Here is a 24156-nt window from a genome sequence, read left to right on the forward strand (position 1 = left end):
CCGGGACCCGCCCCACCGAGGGACCCGCCCCACCGAGGGACCCGCCCCACCGAGGGACCCGAGGCCTTCCGCTCCCCCCCGCAAGCTCCGGCCCCGGCCCCGCAGTCAGCGGCCCCCTCCTCCGCCTCACGCCCGCCCCACAGACAACGCACCTGTAAAGGCGCCCGACGTCGGGACCTGCGGGATCTGCGGACCTGAGCCCCCGGGGCAGAAAGGGGCAGAAAGCGGCCCGGGGACAATCATCGGGGCCCGCCCTGAGAGTCCCGGCCGCTCCCGTGGAGGAAGGTCTCAGGCGCAGACAACCTGAGCTTCAGGCCCAGCCACAGCCTGGGAGAGGCCCGCCAGCCAAGGAGGGGCGAGGCCCCTCTGCTCCCCACCGGAGGTTCTGCCACCCAGGTCCTGGTCTCCTGGGCCGGCCCTGCCTACCAGGCAGTCAGAAGGAGTCCAGGCCAGGGCACTTGGCTGCACCCTAACATTTCTGTGGCAATTTAAAAACAAAGAAAAAAACAAACAAACAAACAAACCCCAAATACCTGGGCCCCTCTACCCAACAGCTGATCCAGCTACAGGCCAGGCTGAGAACCACAGTGCAGGGAATTCCCGCGTAGTGAGCAAAGGCGGCGGACAGGGAAACGTGGCTGTCTGCAAGCAGCCGTTCGTACTCTTACATACACGGAGCAAGGGGCACCTCCCTTGCCCTCCCTCACATACACACTGTTCCAACAGTATAGGTCGGTTTCTGGAAGTTCTGTAAAGAGGGCATGCCTTCCTCACTTCTTGCACTCCAGGAGGGAAGGGCACCTGGTACCAGCCTTCTTTTTTGCTCCCCCCACCCCCTCCCTCTCCACAGAAATGGATTAAGCTGTAGGGAGAAATGAGAGCAACCGAGACTCTGAGTAAATACATTTTATGTGGAACAAGATAATAAAATAGCGTGCATTTTATTTAAAACCAACCAAGCGCTGATAAAAATATGTATCACTGCAGCTGTGATTCCACATCAAATCTTAACAGTAAGAGCTGGGATTTGAATTCATTCTTCACATCAAGTGCTGGCCCTGGCAGGGGATACCCACCTCCACCAGAGCCTCAGAGGAAGAATGAGACCCCTGGTGGTGAGAGGGCTCCGGTGGCAGGCACCCTGGCCCTCTCGGAGCTTGTGACGGGAAGGGGCCATGGTGTGCAGCTCTGGTTTGTCGGCCTGCATTCCCCCTGGGCCACTGGAGTAGACCCTGATCAGCAACTCCCTGGTGGCAATGAGTGGAGGAAGGGGGTGGAGAACCATCTGGAGCTGTGCAGACAAGATGCTTCTCCTTCAGTGTCTCTGAAATCCCCACGGGGGACCTGATGGCCACTGCAGGGTCCCACTTGCAGGCACAAGCCTATGAAGCAGTCACCTTTTGCTTTGGCTGAAGGGGAATCAAGATGAGAGGGAAAAACTCTCTTCTTGACACAAAGCAGCCACAGTGCAATTTCCTACATACAGTATAGCAGCGGGCAAGTAGAGGGCCCTGCTGGCTCGGATTAAGGCACTTGTAACAGACTCATTGTGCATCCCCATTCCCAGTCCCCGGGTGGGAACCTGCCCCTGGGCCTCAGGTCCCTGGTGCCCTGCCTCTTCCCCATGGTGGTGAGGCAACAAAGAGGACAGGAACATGCCTTGAGGGACTGTGGTTTGGGTGGAACGCAGGGCTAGAAGGAGACAACCAGGAAAGAAGCAGAGACTTGACAAAGGAGGAGCCACAGAAGGACAGGAGAGCAAGAGCGTCAGGAGGAAGGCGAGGCAGCAGCAGAAGGGAGACACTGGCAGTGATGCCCATTGAGGGCAGATGCACAAGCCACAGGGGAGGCCCTTCCAACCTGGCCTGAGGCAGGCTGGGAGCAGAGAGGGGGTGAGGACAACCAATTCCAGGCAGAGAACCTCAGAAGACAGGGCCCCTGGGGACCAGCATGGTCTTCCTCTTTCACTGCTAGGGACGAAGGTTCTGACAGTTCAAGAAAGGAGTGGGGTGGGGGGCTGGAAGGACGGCTGTGCGATCCAAAAGCAGTGCAGTTCTTTGGTATGAAGATGGCCTTGCCCGGAGTCCTTCTCACTCCTCTTCCACACTCCGGGGCCCCTTGGCCGCCCGCCTCTGCCGCCAGCGTAGCTCTTCCACCTGGCGCTCCAGCCCTCGGACCTTTGCTTCCAATTGGGCCCCTGAGGCCCGGGTGCCACTGAGCCGGCTCAGCAAGGCATAGAGGGTCAGCAGGGCCAGGAGGAGCAAGGCCCGGGTGGAGGGGTCAGGGACTGACCTCACCAGGGCCACAAAGCCCACCAGGAAGAGGACAAGCTTCAGACCCCACAGGATCCGCCCCAGCACGGCCAAGACCAAGCCAAGGAGCAAGGACAGAAGCCAGTAGACAACTAGGGCCCCTGCCCCCCACAGCAGGAACGTCTGGACCTGGCTGGGGCTGAGCTTCAGGCCCTGGGTGAGGTGATCTCCTGGAAGAGGGAGAGTCACAGAATCAGCCAACCTGGAGTGGTCAGGGCACGGGGGTGAGACCCAAAAAGGGAAGGCTTGAAGCCCCTTGCAAAGGAAAAATCCTTTCCCACAGGGTCACAAGGATGGGAGCCTGAATCTCAGCTCCTATTCCTGCTGGCTGGGGGTTGATTACTTCTTTTGGTTGAACCCGATCCATCTGCAAAACCAGAGTGATTCTCTGGGCTGCAGGTAACAATTAAATGACATACTAGGGCTTAGCACAATGCTTTTCCTGACATGAAGCAAACACCAGGAAGGTGGTGGCAGTCATTAGCCAGCTCTTATACTTAACGCTGGGGAAACCTGGCAGGTGTCAAGCAGCTGGGGGGAAAGTCTGGGCCCTGAAAAGATAAAGCCCCACCAAAGGAAGTGACAGGCTAAGCTCCAGGAGACCTGACTAGTTCTCCGCCGCTCACCATCTAGTCCCAAGGCGTTGAGCAGCTGTGCAGCGATCCCAGACAGCGCGAAGAAGGCCACTGAGATGGCTGAGGAGATGGCCCACATCACCTGAGACAAGGTCTGTGAAAAGAGCAGGGCAGGAGATGAGTCCACAATCAGTCTCCTTTAAGCCTCTGAGCCTGACTGGGCAAGGCCTGGAAGGAATGTGTCCCATCTCTCAGCCAGACATCTGCCCACCAAGCCTGGACAGCAGGCCATCTGTCCTTCCTGACCTGGAACTCGGGACATCTGGGCCCTAAATCAAGTGATTTGCTAGAACACTGTGGTGATGGGAGTAGGTGAATGTGTGTGAGGAATTCATCAAATCTCCATAGTAGTCACCCTGTGACACTGAGGTTCTCCCAAGAATCATGAGGTTGCATGAAGCAACATCTGTGAAGGGCTAGGATGTTTCAATGAAAAAGGAGTCAATCAGCTCTACTAGATGATGGATTTTATAAATAACCATCTCAACTGTTTAGAATAACCTATGGAAAATACGTGATGCCACATCTGGCATGCCATTAGGTAGAAGGGACAGCCCTGCCTTAAGCCCCTGAGTCAGACCTACCTCTATCTCTACCAGTGAAGGAATGGATTTGGGTCTTGATATTTTGCCAATTTAAGACTTTAGGTCAGATTTAGACAAAAATCAGACTTTGTCATCCAGTGACGTGGGTTTATAAAGACTGGCTCATTTCTTAGTCTTTTTGGCAAGAAGGGGCAGGAATAAGGGAAAGAGCTAAAGGCCCTAGGGCAGGACTCAATCAATGGGACTGCAAAGAGCGGGTACTGTCTGGCTTCATTTCGTGGAATGTGGGGCTCTCCGCACCAGAGATTATGACACACAGAGGATGTAGAGCCAAGATGGGGTGGCCATGAACAACCTCTCCTCCTTTAACTCTCTTCACTGTGTGTGGTCACAGCAGGGACCACTTTCCTTACCTCGGAAACCAGGTGCATGGTCTCTGGCCCCAGCCAGGCATCCAGTGTTCCCCGCGCAGAACGACCCATCTGGCTCAAGAGATCAACTGGAGCCTCCTTCTTCTGCTGGCCTGGTGGCACAAAGTCTGAATGGGACTGGGATGATGCTGAGTGGAGGAGGACGAGGGCCACTAGGACCATCAGGATGACTTTGTACACATGCTTGCCCCACGGTGAGCTGCTGCCTGGGCCTGCCATGGCTGGGTCTGCCAGGAGAGAAGCACAGGGTGAGCAGGGAGTTAGAACTGGAACGGACACCTACTGTCCCAGCTTTGACCTGTCCCAACACCCTCCTCCACCCCCTACCCTGTTAGCTGAGAAAGGCAGAACTGGGCCTTTCAGCTGAAGCTGGGCATAACCATCTGATTCATAGGTTCCTCTTTCACATTTTTTACCACTTGCATATTAATTAACCAGCAAGCATTCTTCGATGCCTTGGGGTGGATGAGATCTAGGATTATTCCAGTTCTAAAAATCTGAAGGCTCACTTCCGGATCTTAGGTGTTATGGGCGTAAACATATGTGTAAGACTGTAAGGCTTTGTCCCCATGGAGGTATAATCTACTTAAGATAAAGCTGATATAAAAAAACAACTTAAAAAATAGCCCACAGATACAATTACTGTTGTGTAATGATGTACAGAGAAAAGTGCTCAGGCACGTGCTCAAGCAAGGAAGAATGACATATATGCCATCTGTTCTCCAGGACCATCTATACGAGGTGGGAATTACCTCCATCCTGGGAATAAATGAGAAGATATTGAGACTTAGGAGTTAGGCATTTGCCCAAGGTCACTGAGCTAAGTAGAAAGGTCCGGATTTCAACCTGAGCTTCTGCTTCTGAATTGCATGCTCACTGGGAGTGAAGGTAACAGTGGATCTCTACCATGGCTACTCACTGGCATCACCTGGGAGCTTCACATTTACCGCCTCTATCCCTGAGCCCAGGGGTTTTGATGTTGCCATCTGGGTGTGACTTCCGCTTAGACCTGCAAAAGCTCCCCCAAGTGATCCCACTGTGCCAAGCTGAGATCTACGGACACAGAATGATCTCAACTGCCCAGCCTCCAACGTAGGCAAAAGGTTAAAGCAAAACCTTCAGGGAAAGACATTATTATTAATAACAAGCTAACCGGACACCAACTATCTCATATGATAGCTGGCAACAGGTAAGCATTGTTACTTTCCTCCATTTTACTGATGAAGAAATTGAGGTCAGAGAAGCAGGAAGTGGAGAAACTGGCATCTGAACCCAGGTACAACTCCTTGTACACACCAGCCAGGTGTGTCATCTCCAAAGTCAGTCTCAAAAGTGACTTAGAGAATCACACAATAGATTATTCATAAGCTAAAATAAACTTGGCATCTACCGATCATCTCTGTGAATTGCTGGTGACAATTCACTTAACCACCTTGTGCTTTGTGCTCTGAGCTTGTCTGTAACATGATGATACAGGCAAGTTAAGACCCAACAAGTACCAATTCATTGAAGCAGGTGTGGATCAGTCAAAAAAAAAAACATTTGCAAATTCACCTTCTCTTTGCCACTGTGCTCGAGAAATATCAAACAGCACCAACAAATCCCCTGTTCTCTTCCAGGCTCGGGAATGAGCCTGTAGCTTCAGGGAGTTTCCATGATTCAGACCTGATGATCAGAGGCTAAGCCATGCCCCTGATGCGGGAACAGCCAGGTGTTTGAAGTTTTTGCAATTACCAGATAGCTCAGGGAGTTGGCCAGAAATGGGAGCCATCAGGATGGAGTAGAAGGAAGATGTTTCCATTCTTACTTAGTGAGAAGGATAACAGTCCAAGTAAGAGTTATAAAAATAACATATCTGGGCACTTTCTGGCCCAGAAACAGCTGCCGTAAGTTCCTCTTGAGGTCTGTGGAATCAAGCAGGGTTGCAAAACACACTTTTGTGGGGAGCGACCTCAGGCCGGGAAGCCTTTTATTCTTCTACTCTGTTTGGCATAAATCAACAATCAGGTGGTTCCTGTCTGCCAGTGGTCAGACATGAGGGAAGTACAGGTCAATTCCTGAACTATCTGACTATCTGGGTCATAACCACCCTGCGAACTTTAGAGAGCAGAGTTGCTATCTTGGGTTGGATCCTATATCCAAGGACCTCCACCAGGAGGGATCAGATGTTGTCTCCCTTCTAGAAGGTCAGGGTGATGTGAGCTGCCCACCCCCCACCCCCACGGCAGCCTCCTGCATTCTGTGCTAGCCTTAACCTTCAAGCAGCCATCTGCCCCAGTCCACAGGAGCTACGGGACCTTGGAAAAACATCCCCCTTCCCTCCCTGTGAGGCCATCATTGCCTTGCCAGCTGACCTTTGGAAGTGCACCAGAAACCAAATCTAGCAGGATTCTAGAGTATGCCTTTTGCAGATAAGAGTGCAGATCACTGGCTGGTGATCTCTTCAAATTGTTTTATTTAACAGGATTTCTTCTCCTTTCTTCTAGGTGGCAAGAATCAGACTCATTGTCATTATACCTCCTCCTCACTGCAGCCCAATCGAATACTTTTAATAAAAAGAAGCCATGACAGTCAAGAGCCAAAGCAGTCTCGAGCTCTGAGAGGAAGTAAGTCTCAAACATCTTCGTCTCCTGCAATGCCTGGCCTCAAATGGTAGGCTTTCAACAAATTGTGTGTATGCGTGGTGTGTGTGTATTTCTATTTATATACACAAGTGGCCATCTGCCTCAGTTGATTGTGCATGTATAGTGTTAAGCATAGCTTATTTGTGTGTGGGCGCGCGCGCGGTGCTTTTTAATTTACAAAGTGTGGGCAGCCAGGATGGCTTAGCGGTTTAGCACCTCCTTTGGCCCAGGACATGATCCTGGGGACCCGGGATCGAGTCCCACATTGGCCTCCCTGCATGGAGCCTGCTTCTCCCTCTGCCTGTGTCTCTGCCTCTCTTTCTCTCTGTGTCTCTCATGAATAAATAAATAAAATCTTTAAAAAAAATTTACAAAGTGCTTGCCTTTTCACTCTCTCATTTAACTCTTACAACAATCTGACAAGGTTCTGCTATTCTACATTTTACTCAGAAAACTATGGCTTAGAGAGGTCAAGTGACTTGTTCAAGCTCACACAATAGAACCAGGACTTGCTTCCAGAACTCAGGATCTAAACCTTGCCTCTTTGCTTGTTCCACACCCCTATGCCCTTTCAGAAAGACCAGGTCCCTGCCCTCAAGGTACTTAAAGTTCCACCAAATAGCAACAAGCTCAAAGTGAGAGGACAACCTGATTTCCACCAGGAGATGATCCACCTGCTGGACTTACAGGTCACGGTTTTGTACCAAGAGGTATGACAACACCAAAAGATTGGGGCAAGACCTGCAGGATGGCTCAGACAGGGCCAGGAGAACCCAGATCAGCTGGCAAACGGCTTCACTTAACTATGGTAGTGAGGAGGCACTATATGTTTAGGTGTGGTTTGCCAAGAGGGCAGGGTGGAGCAGTCCACACCCCCCCAGCCAAGGCTCCTTCCTCTGGTTAGCTTCCTTTCACACTATGAATCACTACGTGGCAGGAGGGGCAGCTGATTTAGTGCCCTCTGCTGGCCCTGATTTTCCCCATCATTGCTCAGAGCTGCCCGGGTTGGAGCCGTGGTTTTCAGTTCTGGTCCCAAATCAGAAAGGTCTGTGGAGCCTGTTCAAGCAAGAATGTCTGCCCCACTAGGGGCCACCTTAGACTCTCCCGAAGAAACGATTTCGTTTTTTAGAGCCCCTTGAGAATTTCTGATGCATAACCACACAGCTGCCACAAACCATCAGCAGCACAGGAAGAAGTCTATTCTAGGCAAAGCCTCCAAAGTGTGGCAGTGCACAAAGGAACCCAGATTTCCATCCCAGGCTCCATTAGGCCACAAACTAGAAGCCACTGGCGTATACCTGTTACCTAACCTGAATGTCAACCTCTTCCACGTAAAATGGGGTTAAGCCGAGTTAAGAACTACTACATGTTTCTGCAAGAGTTTTGTAGACCTTAAGGGTCAACCCAAGTGTTGCGGTACACAGACCGCCAACACACCACTCATTGCACTGTAGCATAATTTAGCAGTTTTTAGGCTCAGCCTCCCACATCAGACTTTGAGCGCCTCCGGTTAGACTTAACTTTTTTTTGGAATCCCCAGTGCCTAGCACAGAACGACTAAGAGATGCTTGTTAAATATTAGAAGCCCGTCAAGAAGCTGTCAGAGTAGCAAGGGAGACGTAGGGAGAGGCGGCTCATTTTAAAGTTGGTCCAAGGGCAGCCCCGGTGGCTCGGCGGGTTTAGCGCCGCCTTCAGCCCAGGGCCTGATCCTGGAGACCCGGGATCGAGTCCCACGTCGGGCTCTCTGGATGGAGCCTGCTTCTCCCTCTGCCTGTGTCTTGGCCTCTCTTTCTGTGTGTGTCTCTCATGAATAAATAAATAAAATATTTAAGAAATAAATAAATAAATAAAGTTGGTCCAAATAGGCAGCAGCCACTGGAGAAGCACAGCTGCGGTGACAGGAAGCTCCCTGACGGGGCGAAGCTACCACTCAGGAAAATGAAGTCAGCGTCCCGGCAGGTGGGGGCAGCCCCCGCTAAACCCCTGACAGCTGCTGCCCAGCAACTGCTTGGGGGCAGGGCCACGGGCAAAGGGGCAGCTTCCTCCCAGGGCCCAGCCTCCCGCAGACAGGGTGTCAGTGGCATGTGCTATTTCGAACAGCAAGTCCCCTGCCAAGCTCTGCTGGGTGGCGTCGCTGGCGAGGGGCGCGGCGCGGCCCGGGGGCTCGGGGTACCTCTGGAGGCTCAGAGCGAGGCCACGGGGAGCTGGGCCGAGGGGCAGAAGCTCGGGGCTCAGCGCCAGCTCCGTACCCCAGCCTGGCAGCTGCCCGGCCTCGGCCGCCGGACCTCTGAGCAGCGCTCGGAGCCCTTTTCATCCCGGAAACGCGTGCCTCCCGTCACCTAGCAACGACGCTCCCTGTTGCATAGCAACCAGGATCGGGGCCCCAGTCGGCCCCCCCCCCCCCACCCCGCGCGCCGTCGGACCCCTCCCCAGGCGAGCTCGCCAGGCCTCGCGGCCCCGTCCTGCTCCCACTTGCGGCGGCGGCCGCCTCCCCGCCCCGCGTTCCGCCCCTGAACCCGTCTCCATCCGCGCTCACCGGGCTCCGACCGCCACTGCCCTTCACGTGCGACTCCGTTAAAACGCCCCAACAAACCCGCGCCTCAACCCCGGGCGTTGGTTCAGCGTCTGCGCACGCGCAAGGCGGGATGAGCCGGGAGACCGCCCAAACTCTGTGCCGTGGGCGCATGCGCGCGACCCTTTGCTCACCTTTGCGACCCCCCCCCCCCCCCCCACTACCCGAGCATTCCCACCGAAAAAGAGTTGGAATCGGAAGTTCGAGCTGGGAACGGAAGTCTCTGGCAGGAAAAGGAGGAGACGTGACTATATGTGGGCTGCGGAGTAGATAAACTGGATCTTTGAAATTCGGAGTCGAAGCCCACCCGTTTCTTCGATCCCTCGGCATTCTGGGCAATGTAGTTTCCAGTCAGGCAGCGCCTCCTGGGGCATTGTGGGAAATGTAGTTCTAACCAAGAGGTACCTAGGCGTTTGAGGCACTTTGGCCCTAAAAAGGCACAAAGGAAAAAGGTGTAAGAGGCACCAGTACTGAGAAGTTGCATCCACCTCGAACCCTGCAAATGGCTCCCGAATGTTTACTAAATTTTAGAGAGGGAAAGGAACTAACTCCCAGACCCCATTTCTAAAAAGAAAGAAAAAGAAAAGAAAAGAAAAAAAAAAAAAAAAGGCAAGATCGTTGGGTTTGGAATTCCAGAAACCGGGGGTTTGGAATGAGGTGATCTCTTGCCTGCTTTGTGATTCTAGGCACGTTGCTTCATCCCTCTTGATCTCAGCTTTTCAGTTTTACTCTACAGTCCTAAAATACCACTTGACTTCACAGTAGGGTGTGAAGATTCAATCAAGTAAGGAGAGTGAACATTAAAAAAAAAAAAAAAAAATTCCAAGTTGCTGTCCGAATACCTCTCTCACATGGGCGCCACAGGAAATCTTCTCTTAGATGTTAAAACAGTTACTGAAACTCAGCGGTCTAAGTCAGAATTCTTTTTTCCCCATCCTCCCTGGATCAGCCTTCTAATTGTGCCTTTTTCCCAGACTACACAACTCTGCACCAAGCAGCCCCTCGCCTCCTCCAGTTGTTTCTTTCCTTTAAATGTTCTTCAGGTGCGTCCATCTTCCTGCCTAAGCCAAGGGTCTCTTTCTCCCAGCATCTGGGGTCTCACCTTCTACCTTTCCTAATAGTTGCAGCTTTCCTAACAGTTGCAAATTTACATGTGTTTGTGAGATGTTTCTGATTTGTAGGACTACCACTCTCAGGTCACAGACTCTTGTGCAAGAAATGCAACTCCCTCCACCCCACTTCCTTATCTCCCCAATCTCCCCACTATGGCAAGTCATTTTCTTTTTTAACTCTCTTCCATCTGAGTAGTAGAGATAATCTCAGACAGTTCGGGGTTCTTCCCACCTTGGTTTTCAGAGTGTACACAGTGTTTGGAAAATTAACATGAGGCCAGAGAGTCACTAATCTTCATTGTCAGTTGAGCTGCATTGTCTTGCCTAGTCTTCTGCTATTTGTCCACACAGGTTTCCACTAAATCTACCTGGGAAATGGAGCTTCTCCTGGGCTACTGGCCAATATGTCCCCTTAATTCCCGAGTAGCAGCAGCCTTGGCTGAAGGAGCAAGGCATAGAGTTCCTTTCTCAGGATCTAGCCTACAAATATGCATATATCCCATATTTACTATGTCTTCTTTTCCTGCCTAAGGGATCTTTATCTCCCCTGTGGGAGTTTGAGATTCAGGGGAGTGAAGAGGACACTGAGATCAAGTTCTTATCCGTAATATTTACCCAAAAATTGGTTTCCCTGGATCCTTTCTATCCCTGAGGGGCTGGCTTTTGAAATTCACAAGCCTTGAATGGACTTCCTGATTTTTCCATTCTTCAGTCACATCATAAGCTCCCTAGAATAGGGACATCTCTGCTTTTGCTCACAGTGGAATCTCTAATGCCTAGTACATTGCCTGACCGGCACACAGGAGTACTCAGTAAGGATTTGTCCAACTAATGGATTCCTGGCTCTCTTCCTCCAGGCTATCCTCCTCCAACCCATCCAGTAAGTGACTTCCAGAGGAATCTTTTGGAAGGGTAGCTATGATCCCATAGCTCAACTGCTTTTCTACTGCCAGCCCAATTGGGTCTAGTCACCTCTGGTTCAAGGCCCTGATTAAATGGATCCATCTTATTTCCCATCACATCTCAATATTCAAGATGCTTGGCCTGTTGTGCAGCCTTTCATTCAACCAACAATAGCTATGAAGTACCTGCTGTGTGTCAGGTGCTGGTTAGACTCTGAGGAATAACAGACCAGAACAATGATGGTTCTGCTATCACAGAGTTTACAGGCTAGAAAACGCAGATATCAAACAGATACTTGTAAACAATGAAATACTTAAATGATTATAGCTACCAGAATGACCTGGAAGAGAATTACAGGGTGCTGTAGGGACTAAACTTCACTCAGGGGTCAAGAAAAAGGCTCCAGAGGAAGTGCCATTTAAGAGGAGATCGGAGTTTACTTTGGAAGGAACAGAGGGGAGGGAGAGAGTAGGAAGGTGTGCCAGGGCAAGTAGCAGAACCAGCCAGAAGGGCTGAGTTTGAGGACTTAAATAGCTAGTGTGGCTGGAGGGAAGATAAAGCCAAGTGATGGAGGTCAGTATGAGCTATATGGTGCAGGACTTGGGAGCAAGTTTTCTCTGCCAGAAACACTCTCCCTCATTCAGGTCTCAGAAAAAATTTCACCTCCTCAGTGATGCCCTCCCTGAATACCCAGCTTAAAGCAGCCCATCTCTCCCATCCATATCACCTCCTATCCATCTTTCTCTTATTTGTTTTATTCTTAGCACCTACCACTCTCTGGAACTTTCTTATGTGTTGATTGTCTCTGCCACCTGCAGAGAGTGGCCTTAATAAAAGAATGTAAGCTCCAAGAGAACAGAAACCTCGTTCACCATTTGTACCTTCAATTATCAGACCAGAGTCTGGCACTTAGGAGGCACCCAATCAATATCTGTTGAATGAATGAAAAGCCTGGAGAGTAGCAGAAACAGATTTTTCCTGGAAAGTGGATCACTAGCTGTTCTGAAAAAGGTGGATTATAAAGCTAGGCTGGAAGCAGGACCAATTAGGATGCTATTTTACTGCTGCCCAGGAGAGAGAATCATAGCTTGAACAATCTTGCTTGGATTCAGGGATAATGATAACAAACACCAAAATGTATATCGTACTCTCTGCCGGGCAAAGTCCAAAGCACCTTTTATTTATTTTACATTATTTTATCTGTTTTTAGGTAGGCTTCAGGCTTCATGCCCAGCGGCGGGAGCTCAACGCAGGGCTTGAACTCACAACCTTAAGATCAAGACCTGAACTGAGATCGAGTCCGATGCTGAAATGACTGAGCCACCTTGGTGCCCTCCCCAAAGCACGTTTTAAATGTTTGACGCCTCGCAACAACCTTTGAGCTGGTTCAACCTTTCTTATCATTCCCCCTTATTCTGCAGATGAGGAAATTAAGGCAGAGAAGTTCGCACAGTTTACTAGCTGGGTAGTACAGCACATGCAATCTGACTTCAGAGGCCATGCTCTTGGCTACTGTGTCATGTTGCCCTTCATAGCCGCAACTTTTATTCTCGTTGAGCCTTTGCTCACGCTTTCTCCTCTTGGTATGCTCCCTGTTCCCCGCTTCTATCTGAATATTACCCATCTGTCAAAATCAAGCTTATTCACCCCTCTTCAGCCAAGAAGATTTCACTGATCACACCTGTCTGTTCCTGCTTTGTCTGGATCCTTCATAGCCCACACCATGTGTTCTGCACGTGATTCCTGAGCGCATCTTCTAGATAGCCACTTAGAATCCCACGGATCTGAGCTGGAAGGGGCCTGGCAGTCACGTAGGAAAGGGGTAGAGAAGGTGATGACTTGCCCATAATCACGGCGCAAACTGGCAGTGGAGGCAGGACCAGAACCGTTTCTTCCTCAATGCTAGTTCCTCTACCCATCTGCATCTGCGCTTTTTTCACCGGTCACCTAGCAGTGTCTCTCAAAGGGCAGTGGGAGATGCACCTGCCTCAGGATCCCGTGGGGCCCACGCTGGAAACGCAGACTCCCAGGAAGACGCACTTTAACAAGTTCGTTAGGAGGTTCTCATACCCTGCAAGGTCTGCAGGAGGGTCCCACGAGCAGCGAGCAGCGCGCAGCGCAGCACGGGTCTCAAGAAAACGTCGCTCCGTACGTTGGCTTTAAATTGCGCTGCATCATGGGAAATGTAGTTTGGAAACTCCTCGGCGCCCGCCCCCGGGAGCGCTTTACGGACGGCGCCGAGTCGGTCCGGAAATGGCCGAAGGCTCCCTGGCGGGCCCTTTCCTGCCCGGTTGCATTCTGGGAAAGGGCAGTTTCCGTTATAGGTGCCGGAGGCTGAGGCGCGCCGCCGACCGCACTCCCACGTGAAGCGCTGCGCGAGCGTCGCTCTGCGGGGTCGCCCCCCGCCCCCCGCCCCCCGCTCGCCGCTCGCCGCGGAGCGTCCCGGAAGCAGCGGGGAACCGGAAGCGGCCCGCGGCGGCGCGGAAGCGAGGCCCCGAGGCCGGCGTGAGGCGCCTCGGAGCGCTGCGGCGGCGCCATGTCCCTGATCTGCTCGAGTGAGTGTGGGCTGCGGCGGGTCGCGGGTCGGAGCGGGAGGAGGCGCCCGCGGGGCCCCCTGAGGGGCAGGGCGGCGGCCTGTCAGCGCGGGGCCTCCTCCTCCGCGGCGTGGGATGCGTTCGCGCAGCGCCTCACGGTTGACGCGGCGCCTCAGGTTTATGGTCGCAGACGTCACCGAGGCCGAGGACCTCGCTCGCGCCTTGAGCCGGGGCCTGGACGGGGGGAGCCGGTGCGGGAGACCCCGCCCCTCCCCCCGCCCCTCCCCCCGGCTTTGCGGTCGGACGCGGGCTCTGCGCCTCAGTTTCCCCGTCTGCAGAGAGGGGGCGTTGCGGCGGGCGTGTGCGGGCCCGTTCGGGCGGGCAGAGCCTCTGCAGCTTGCGAAGGTCACGCCGCGCGTCAGAGGCAGTGGCGGGGCTGGAGCCCGGGGCACGACCACACCACAGGGCGCCTTCGCTGAGCCCTTGGCCGCCGCGCCGGGCCCGACCTCGGTGCATCCCTCGCAAGCCTTCTCCAGAGCAGAAATGAAGGACGGGGTGTGCAGATGAGGGCCTGAGGCTGGAGGAGAGTGTGGCACAGCCGGGTGGGGGCCGCTTTGAGCCCCGGAGGAGCCGTGGCGTTTTGGGTTTTTTTTTTGTTTTTTTTGTTTTTTTTTGTTTTTCCTGCCTTGTACCGTCTTCCCTTTCGGCACTTTGACGCGGCGCGCAGGTGTTTTCCCGTGTCCTCAGGCTGCTAGAGCATCCCTCTCGGATGTGCTTCCGAACTCGCAAGCCCTGAGCTCTCTCCTCTCCTCAGAACCTCTCCGGGAATCCAAACGGAGGGAGACGGGAAGGAAGGGAAATGAGGGCCAGGAAAAAGGAATCTTTCATAGCGAAGAAACTGCAGCTTTTGCAAGATATTTCACGTTCGTTGTTTGCTTTCCATCTCGAGGAAGTTTTTTTGTTTTGTTTTTGTTTTGTTTTTGTTTTTCCCCGCTCCCCCCCTCCCCCCCCCCCCCATATTCCCAGCACCATTCTTCCTTTTATTTGATGGTTTCGTTGGATGTGTACCGGGTGCCTGCTGGGCATCTGCATCGCGCTGGAAGTCAGACCAGCTGTAATCCCTGTCCTCAGAGGTGTGTAGTCTACTGAGGCAGGTGTGTTCGGGGGTTGCTGTGAGGATGAGCCCATCTATAGAAAATGTTTACGATCATGCTCGGCACCTGATACACCATATAAGTGTTTCTTCTTAATGTAACACTCGTCAGAGAGCTTTGTGATTTTTTTTTTTTTTTTTTTGGTCCAAAATCCATCTTGGCTCTAGACTGAGATTTGAGTAGCCGTGTGTATCTCTGTGTCTTCCAGTATGATGGGTGCCTGGGCATCTTTTTCCAAACGGAGACGGGTGGGGATTGATGATTGACCACTCCGTAGATGTGTGGCATGTGGCAGTTGTGTGCTAATTGTTGGTTGACTACCTGCCAGGAGAATGATGGAGAAGCTAGTTATGTAGCTGAAAGGATGCTGGGGATACTACAAAAGTAGTGTCGTGTCCTGCTTTCTGTTAGTTGAAAGTGGGGACGTGTGGTTTTGTTGGGGCCAGTAGCCTGTGAGGCATCGCCTTGCCCCAGGGTCCCTTTCACCGCCCCGCGCTCACCGCCTGCCTTTTCTCCACAGTCTCCAATGAAGTGCCAGAGCACCCGTGTGTGTCCCCTGTCTCTAATCATGTGTATGAGCGGCGGCTCATTGAGAAGTATATTGCGGAGAATGGCACAGACCCCATCAACAACCAGCCTCTGTCTGAGGAGCAGCTCATCGATATCAAAGGTGCCTTGGTGGCTGGCCTCCATCCAGGGCTGTTTTTGCTCAGAGCTTGAGAGGCTGGGAGGTGGCACCAGTGCACTGGAGGAGGAGACGGTGTTCTGTTAATGTAGGCTAAAGGGGAAAGAGATGGGGGACATGAGGAGTCCCCGGGTTAGAGTTCTTCATACCCGCTCTCCCTCTCTTGGCAGTTGCTCACCCAATCCGGCCCAAGCCTCCCTCTGCAACCAGCATCCCAGCCATTCTGAAAGCTTTGCAGGATGAGTGGGTGAGTCCCTGGAACAGAACTGATGTTTGTCTGCTTGAAGAGAAGGGATCACTGCACTAGGACTTGGGGTGGGGAAAGACGGAGTATTATTTTCTTTTTTGAGGGGCAGGATGATAGTGGAGGAGGAGCCTGGTTGTTGAAGTCCCACGGATCTGGGTTCCACAGTTAGCTCCCTTGCTCCCTTGCCACATACCCTTGGGCATATTGCTCATATGTGAGTCCTGGTTTTCCTGACTCTACGACAAGGATTTGTGCCAGTCTCTCAGGGTGTGGACAGAATTAGAATAAAGGTAGAGTATAAACCTTGCGACATCAGGGATTTGATTTATTAATTGGTATATCCCCAGCACCAAGGGTAGCACCTGGTATGTAGTGGTGCTCTGGAAGACGAATGAGTGACTACATCTTGAGTGGTCGTCTCGCACAGTACCCGGCACAGTGAGGGCAGTTGATTAATGGCAGCCTTAGTGTTATGATTCCCTTGTGGGGAGGTGACGGAATGACGTCGAGATTTGCCTATAAATCAGAGGCGATGAGGGTGGGAAAGAGCTGGCTCCCACTCCTGTCTGTGCCCAGTATTTGGTATGAGGTAGCAGCTCCAGAGTGGCCACCAGCACATTCATGGTCCCTCACGTGTTGTTTGGGTTACCAGTACTGGTCTAGGCTGTGGGAATACAGGGCAGTGTCCTCTTCATCTCTTGATCAAGGGCTGACTCTTCTGCTGGGTGTTCCCTGCTCCTCCTCACCCCCTCACAGTGGCGTTTCCCTTCTTCAGGATGCAGTCATGCTGCACAGCTTCACTCTGCGCCAGCAGCTGCAGACAACCCGTCAAGAGCTGTCCCACGCTCTGTACCAGCATGATGCTGCCTGCCGTGTTATTGCCCGGCTCACTAAGGAAGTTACAGCCGCCCGAGAAGGTGCCACCTATGCCCCAACATCCCCCACTCTGGGCTGGTCCTGCTTTGTAATACCCCATTTTTAATGTATTCTTTTCTCTCAGCTCTGGCCACCCTGAAACCACAGGCTGGACTCATCGTGCCCCAGGCTGTGCCGAGCTCACAGCCAAGTGTTGCAGTGAGTGCACCTCCCCCTTCCTGCCTGTCTTGCAGCCCCTGTGTGCAATGTCTCATGTGGCTCTCCTGCAAGTGTCCTGGGTGTTCTGTGCCTCCCTCACCTTTAACCTTCTTGTCTTCAGGGTGCAGGTGAGCCGATGGATTTGGGTGAGCTGGTGGGAATGACCCCCGAGATTATCCAGAAGGTAAGTTGTGGGAAGTCACTTGGTGGGAATGCTGGTGGGCCCTCATGTCTCACCATCTGCCTTGAATCCAGTATGAATAGAAATCCCACCCATGTGGGACTCCCAGCAGACCAGTGCAGCGCACAGACTCAGGCCACACTGCCCAAGTTCATGCCTCTGTATCACTGCTTAGAAGCTTTATGACCTTGGGCTGACTTAACCAAGTCTGTATCTCATTTTCCTTTTTTTTTTTTTACATTGAGAAAAACAGTGTCTGCTTTGTAGATCTATGGGAATTTAAAAGATTGTAATTACCGATAAGTGCAACTTGTAGCTCTTACTGTTAGCGGGGTATTGGGGTTCTTTGCATATCATAAAACACTGGTTACATTTTCACATTTTTTTTTCTCTGATGGAGACAGAAGGTGAATTACCATCTTTAGTTTACAGATAAAGAACTGACACCTTTGACAGATTCAAAGGTACAGGTCACAGAAGGCAGAGCAGGCCAGATATCAGGGCCAGTGCTGTGTTGTGCTCACAGAACTTGTGTCCGGTCCATACTCTGACTGCATCTCCTCTCTCTTGGTGGTATAGACTTGGTCTGGTAGCACCACAGTGCTACTTGAAGTGCTCACTGTGCTGTTTGTCACGTCTGAGGCCTTGGGCCAGTGACTTCACTCCCCTGAGGTCCAGTGTCCTCCTCTGTGAAGTAGGGCCAGCAGCACCCTGTCATCGGGTTGGGGTGAGAGTAAGAAGAGGAAATGCACTAGCCCTTAGCACAGAGCCTGGCAGATCACAAGTGCAGGTGACTCTTGGGGATGTGACCAGCATCCAGCATACTGCTGTCCTGGCAAAAGAACTTGCCTCATGTTGCGTCCACTCCTCTCTCTTGCCCAGCTTCAAGACAAGGCCACTGTGCTCACCACGGAGCGTAAGAAGGTGAGCTCTCCTGGAGCCAGGGGCACTAGTGGCGGGTGGGGTAGGTGGCTGCCACCTTTGGGGCAAGAGGGGGTGGCATTGAATCCTGCACTCACTGCCGCTCTGGTTGGGGGTGTGGTGCATTTGTTTTTTCTCAGAGAGGGAAGACGGTACCCGAAGAGCTGGTGAAGCCAGAGGAGCTAAGCAAATACCGGCAGGTGGCATCCCACGTGGTAAGTGGCCAGATCCCCGCTGATTGGGCGGTAGGATGTGTCCTGCAGTGTTGGGGATGGTGTCTGGGCCTGGCAGCCAGTGTGGGGAGCAGCTCATGGGCCCCAACCCTGCTTCTGGCCCCAGCTGCAGAGTTCTCAAGGCTGTTCTTCTTGCTTGGTACTGGCTTTCCCAGCAATGCAGCGAGGATGGCACTGCACCCAGGCAGAAGGCCAGGTGCTGTGGATGAAGAACAACAGTCACTCTTGTTCCCTGGGGCTGGGGATGGCATGGGGAGGGTGTGTGGCTTTATGGCCGGCCTGGATTCAGCTATGTCTGGATTTGATGTTGCACCCTCTGCTCAGGGCTTGCACAGTGCCAGCATTCCTGGGATCCTCGCCCTGGACCTCTGCCCTGCTGACACCAACAAGATCCTTACTGGTGAGAGCCGGCCAGGCCAAGCAGGCCAAGTCGGGGAGGGCAGCAGGGAAGGTGCATGCTCCTGTCCTCTGCATGTCCTGGGGACAAAGTACCTTCTCCAGCAGAGGGACCCAGGTGGGCATGACTCATTTTGGGGTATCATTTGGGTCCTTTCTAGGTGGGGCCGACAAAAATGTTGTTGTCTTCGACAAGAGTTCTGAGCAAATCCTGGCCACCCTTAAAGGCCATACCAAGAAAGTCACCAGTGTGGTGTTTCACCCTTCCCAGGTAAAGGGTTCTGCCAGTCACCCTGCGTTCCTCATTCCTGAGCCTTGTGTCAGCAGTTTAGTGTCAAGGACCCAGTCATCTGGTGCCCCACTGTGTCCTTGGTGAAGTGAATTGGACTCAAGAAAGAGTGCTGAGCCTCCATAGTGGGCACTGGGCCTTTGTTTGTAGTCGGGGATGCCCTATACTCTGTGTAGTCCTTCCTAAAGCAGTGGCCTTCACATCAAGGGGCATAGAGCTTGAATAAGCAAATTCATAGACATGTTTTGTGTTAGGAAAAGGAAAAACCCTACAGTGTCTGTGGTACAAACTGGAAAACAAAGCTCAGCAAAATCTTAGCATACCCAGGAAGGACGGGTTTGTCCACATTCCCATAGTCCTCTGGGATTGGTGAGGGGACTTGATGATGACTGTTGACTGTTGAAAGTGGTGTGGGCTACAATAGATGGAGAAGTGCTGGCTTAGGGGCAAGGGCTGCTCATTAGATGAGATTACTGTTAAAGGATTTGAATCTTCAGGTCTGGCACAGTTTGGGTCTGAGACTATAGGTTAGTGCCTGAGGATGTGCTTCCCAATCAGCCTTTTTCCTTTTCTGTAAAGAAAGTAGAAATAGATAAATAATTTTAAATTTTAAACTTACTCATTTATTTTTTTGCATGTTCTTTTAAAGTAGTCTCTGTGCTCATCGTGGGGCTCGAACTCATGACCCCCAGGTCAAGGGTCACATGCTCCCCCGACTGAGTCAGCCAGGAAGTGTATTTCAAATGGAAAGGTCTCCTTTTCTGCTGAGTGTTAATGGGTTATTTCTCTTATGAAATCCTGTTGACGAAAGATGGTAGTTGGTTCCACCTTACAGTTTTTAATGTCCTAACCCAAATACTTGGTGGGCAACACTATGTAAGTTCTCTCTCTGCCTCAAATTGTTCTGAGGATTAGCTTGCCCTTGCAGTGCTGAAGTATGGGAGGCACTGGAGTATGCCCTTGCAGCCTTTCCCAGGCCAGTGCTGTTCAGTGCCCACGCGATCCCTGACAGTAGCCATTAGCTGCATGTGTCTATTTAAACAAAGTAAAACGAACTAAAACAAGAAAATCAGTTCCTCAGTTGCACTAGCCACGTTCCTCTGTCTTGTTCAGGGAACGGTGTGGGAAATTGCTGTCTGGAACAGCTGTCCTTCTTACCACTAGGTAGTTAGGCCTCCTCATCTAGGCCAATGCTGTTTGATTTACCATTTTACATAGTACTTACTGTTGGCTCTCTTAGGTATCATTAGGTGGGTGGATGGTTTTAGGCAGGACAGGGCTGAAAGAGAAGCAGTTGTTGGGGTTATGGCCGTCCCTGGCTCCCCTTTGTAAGATTGTTATGGTCCATCTCTTCTGCCTTTGATGTTCTGCCTCTTTGCTTTCCTTTCAGGAGCTGGTGTTTTCTGCCTCTCCAGATGCTACTATCAGGATTTGGTCAGTCCCGAATGCGTCCTGTGTGCAGGTGGTTCGGGCCCATGAGAGTGCTGTGACAGGCCTCAGCCTCCATGCCACTGGGGACTATCTCCTGAGCTCCTCTGATGACCAGGTGTGTGGTCCCAGCCCACACCCCGTAGAGGCCAGCTGGTCTCCAAGCTCAGGAAACCTCCTGGGAGGAGGGAACATCTTACCAACACCAGCTGGTTCCCCAGAACCCCAGAGGAGAATGTTCCTCTGCTCGGAGGGGCTAGCTTTGCCAGGGTTTGCCTAATGAGGGCCCCTGCCTTCCTAAAGGGCACCCGCTTTCTTATTGGCTCTGTTGTCTCTGTGTTTTTCAGTACTGGGCCTTCTCTGACATCCAGACAGGGCGGGTGCTCACGAAGGTGACAGATGAGACCTCTGGCTGTTGTAAGTTGCTGCAGAGGGGCTGGGTTCTGTCATTTGATATTTATTATTTATTTTTATGTTTTATTTAGTCAGTTGCTTATTTGCTTTTAAAATACATTTACTGTAAGCCCCTCCCGAATGCCAGGTGTTGGGGTGGGCGCAGTGTGCAGTGTGAAGAGCGAGGAACCTCTCGCTGTGCTTCTTTTTCCTGTGGGCTCTGACCACAACTCCCATCTCCCTCCCCTACAGCTCTAACCTGTGCGCAGTTCCATCCTGATGGACTCATTTTTGGAACAGGCACCATGGACTCACAGATCAAGATCTGGGACTTGAAGGTAGGACATGGGAGCCTCCACCTAAGGCCCAGGCTCTGAGTTCTTGACTATGCAGTGTGATTATGTGCTGACGGCACCTGGCCCTGGGGCTGTCACAAGGGTAGAGAGACCGTGGCGCTGTGTGTGTGTGACGTGATAGGTGTGGTCCGGGGTTCTTGGGCTGGGCCATCTGCTTCCGCTGTTCCTGCTAGTTGACCTTTCATAAAGGCTGGAGGAGGATGGCTCAGAGGTAGGTTTTTGGTGAACGCCATCTTCTCCCCCTCATGACCAGTGGATGACGTTGTGCTATCCATCCTCAAACTGCAGGAGCGCACCAATGTGGCCAACTTCCCCGGCCACTCGGGCCCCATCACCAGCATTGCCTTCTCAGAGAATGGCTACTACTTGGCTACAGCGGCTGATGACTCCTCTGTCAAGCTCTGGGATCTGCGCAAGCTTAAAAACTTCAAGACGCTGCAGCTGGATAACAACTTTGAGGTATGCCCCTCCCTCCCCTGCTGCTCTTCATTTGTACTCATCGAATCATCTGAGCTGCCTCTGTTGATCTCTGACTGCCTCGTAGTTTCTGTTCTCATGTGACCTCTCTCCTGGTTCCAACAGGTGAAGTCACTGATCTTTGACCAGAGCGGCACCTACCTGGCCCTTGGGGGCACGGATGTCCAGATCTACATCTGCAAGCAGTGGACAGAGATTCTTCATTTCACAGGTAGGGTCTGGACTCCGGGATCCCCAGGTCCTGGATGCCCTGGTGCAGAGCAAAGAGGGCAAATACCACTGGGCTGGGAATTTCTAGGGGCAGGCGTGAGTTTGCTTGGGCAGCTTTTCATCACTACCTGAGGCAACTGAGTTGAGTGACTAAGAAAATGAACTCAAAAATCATACTGCTGAGCATTAAATCCTAGCTCTACCACTTCAGGTCCTCTTCAGGTTGTGTGACATTGGACAGGTTACCTAGTCTCTCTGGGGAATGCTAATAGTGCATATTCCATGCGGTGCCAAGGAGGTTTAGATGAGTTTATGTATACACAAAGTCCTCTGTTTAGTGTGTATACATGTAACCTGAGGAAGTAGCTGTGTATATGCGTGTGTACAAACACATACGTAAATAGGACAGCGCCTGGCACATATTAGGGATTTGCCCTTATTCAGCATTGCATCATTCCTGTGGGATTGGAGCCATGACTGAGATCTAGGCCTTGCACTAATGGAATTTCCAATCAGCCTAGAGGAGCAGATGTGAGACAGGTTTACAAATAATCATTTAATTGTTGTGAATGCTGGAGAAGAAAAGTAGAAGGGGTGGCACAGTGGGTGATAGGACTGCTAACCTAATAGCTGTGTGGTCCTGGGTACCTCAGTTTCCCTCTGAGAGCTGTAGCTTCTTCCTTTTTTTTTAACGGTCACATTGATACTGCTTTGCAGATTGTGCCAGTTGGTGACATAGACGTGGCACGCACAGGGACAGTGTGCCTGTTGCACGCTGGAGAGCTAAGCAGACGGCAGCTGTTGGCTGTCTCTGTTGATGAAATTCTCATCCTCATTAGCAGGTTGTGGGCGGGGCCCAGGATGCTTCTCCTGCCCCCACATTCTGCTGAGCCCTGCTCAGTTTGTATGCTGCAGGGGTGTCCAGGCCTAACCGTGACCTTCACTGGGCTCCGGTGTTTTGGAGTTGAGCGAGGCGGGGTAGTGGGCTGGAAGCACAGCCTGGGTTCTGTAGTCGGGGCCCCAGGTGTTATCCTAAACCTAGAAGGAATTTGCTTTGCTGCTTGTGACTACCGGAATCCAGGAAGGTGTGTCACCCAGCCTCTTGTGCCCTCAGCCCACCCCTGCCCTACCCTGTGCCCTAGGTCGGAACCCGTGAGCTAGAACTTATTGACAGACTGTCTCACTTATAAGAAAGGAGGTAGAAATAAATACATATAATAGCATTGAGGTTTTAGATTGAACAGAAAACTCAGCTAAGTTTTTAAAAATAAGGTGAGAAGTGGAAGAATGAGACTATGTCTGCTTGGTCTGTCGCTCTCTCTGCCAGCTCCCAGTGGGTTCTAGTAGCACTTGAACTGAGCAGAATTGCAGCAGCCCCAAAAGCTCAGATGAGGGGCAAAGCTCAGGTGAGGGGCGCTGACATTCCTCTGTTCACTCAGCCCACAACAAGAACTCGAGTGCCTACTGTGTGCCGGGAACTGAGTAAGGCCCAGGGCACAGGTGGTGTGTAGGCCAGACTAGCACCCTGCCCTCGGGGGTATCGGGGTGACTAGGAAACACTGAGCACTGACCCGGGGAAGCCTCACCACTGCCTCTTGTCTCTCTCCTCAGAGCATAGTGGCCTGACCACAGGGGTGGCCTTTGGGCACCACGCCAAGTTCATCGCTTCAACGGGCATGGACAGGAGCCTCAAGTTCTACAGCCTGTAGACCCTGGCCCTGCGGATCTGGGAGCTGGGCCTCATCTCAGTAGAGGGGTAGAATTAGGGTGGGGGGAGCGGGGAGGAAGGGGAGAGACTATTGGGGGAGGGGGGGTCTCTGGGGCGGGGCATTCACATCATTTCACTCTGGTCTGGGTGGTGACCTGAGAGCCATGGCGGCGGGGACCACCCTCATCCATGCCACCTCCAGCCTGACAGGAAGGATCACGGGAGGTAGAACTGTCACCCTGTGAAGGCTCTGGTTGGAGCCCAGGGCCTCTCCCCTCATGGTGTTCATTGAGTTGCTTCAGTTCCTGGGAGATGGGGAGAGGCTAAGCCAAGGGAAGTGTGAAGGGGATGGGCGTGAGGGCTCTTGCAGGTTTTTGTAAGCAGTGATTTAGTTTCATTAAAAAAAGAAAACAATAAATGTAGCACTTTCCTGTGTGTGTCTCTAAAGGGAGCCCCAAGCTGGGAAGGTCAGGGGGAGGGAGCACATTTGCTAGAAAGACTTTTCATGTCCCTGCAGGCCTTGACCTTGTGTTTCTAGGGTCTTAAGGGTCTCACTCGTGCCACCACTTCCTTGTGGGTTTGGCTTCTACAGCAACTGAGAGCAACTGAGACAAGAGGGAGAAGTGAGGGAAGAATAGCTTTTTCTTGCCCATGAGGAAGTGTGAACATATCAGCAAGGACTCTAATGCTGTGGGTGCTACAGAACCTGCCCCAAGCCAACCCAAAAGATTTTTCA

At 52.1% G+C, this 24156-nt stretch overlaps 2 protein-coding genes across 8 annotated transcripts; one reads left to right on the forward strand and one right to left on the reverse strand.

Annotated features, from left to right (window-relative positions):
* Positions 1-891: 891 nt before the first annotated feature.
* On the reverse strand, positions 892-13633 carry TMEM109 (transmembrane protein 109). 6 transcript variants are annotated; one of them, XM_038564435.1, is made up of 4 exons: positions 12978-13088; positions 3906-4150; positions 2939-3041; positions 892-2482 (listed from the first exon to the last, which is right to left on the reverse strand). In XM_038564435.1, the coding sequence occupies exons 1-4, from the start codon at positions 13057-13059 to the stop codon at positions 2091-2093; spliced, it is 822 nt and encodes a 273-aa protein (XP_038420363.1). In that variant the 5' UTR covers positions 13060-13088; the 3' UTR covers positions 892-2090. The 6 variants fall into 6 exon arrangements, with proteins under 6 accessions (XP_038420363.1, XP_038420368.1, XP_038420366.1 ...); XM_038564440.1 differs by lacking the exon at positions 12978-13088 and adding an exon at positions 13205-13633 and having other exon boundaries at positions 1932-2482; XM_038564438.1 differs by lacking the exon at positions 12978-13088 and adding an exon at positions 13122-13247 and having other exon boundaries at positions 1932-2482.
* On the forward strand, positions 13475-23842 carry PRPF19 (pre-mRNA processing factor 19). Of its 2 annotated transcripts, none has more exons than XM_038564434.1 (16): positions 13475-13689; positions 15343-15492; positions 15678-15754; positions 16530-16671; positions 16755-16828; positions 16950-17012; positions 17892-17933; positions 18071-18145; positions 18488-18563; positions 18721-18830; positions 20239-20394; positions 20624-20693; positions 20922-21007; positions 21314-21484; positions 21608-21713; positions 23324-23842. In XM_038564434.1, the coding sequence occupies exons 1-16, from the start codon at positions 13671-13673 to the stop codon at positions 23419-23421; spliced, it is 1515 nt and encodes a 504-aa protein (XP_038420362.1). In that variant the 5' UTR covers positions 13475-13670; the 3' UTR covers positions 23422-23842. The 2 variants fall into 2 exon arrangements, with proteins under 2 accessions (XP_038420362.1, XP_038420361.1); XM_038564433.1 differs by lacking the exon at positions 13475-13689 and adding an exon at positions 14714-14801.
* The last annotated feature ends 314 nt before the right edge of the window (positions 23843-24156 follow it).

Source organism: Canis lupus, chromosome 18, assembly GCF_011100685.1.
Source record: "Canis lupus familiaris isolate Mischka breed German Shepherd chromosome 18, alternate assembly UU_Cfam_GSD_1.0, whole genome shotgun sequence".
Taxonomy (NCBI): domain Eukaryota; kingdom Metazoa; phylum Chordata; class Mammalia; order Carnivora; family Canidae; genus Canis; species Canis lupus.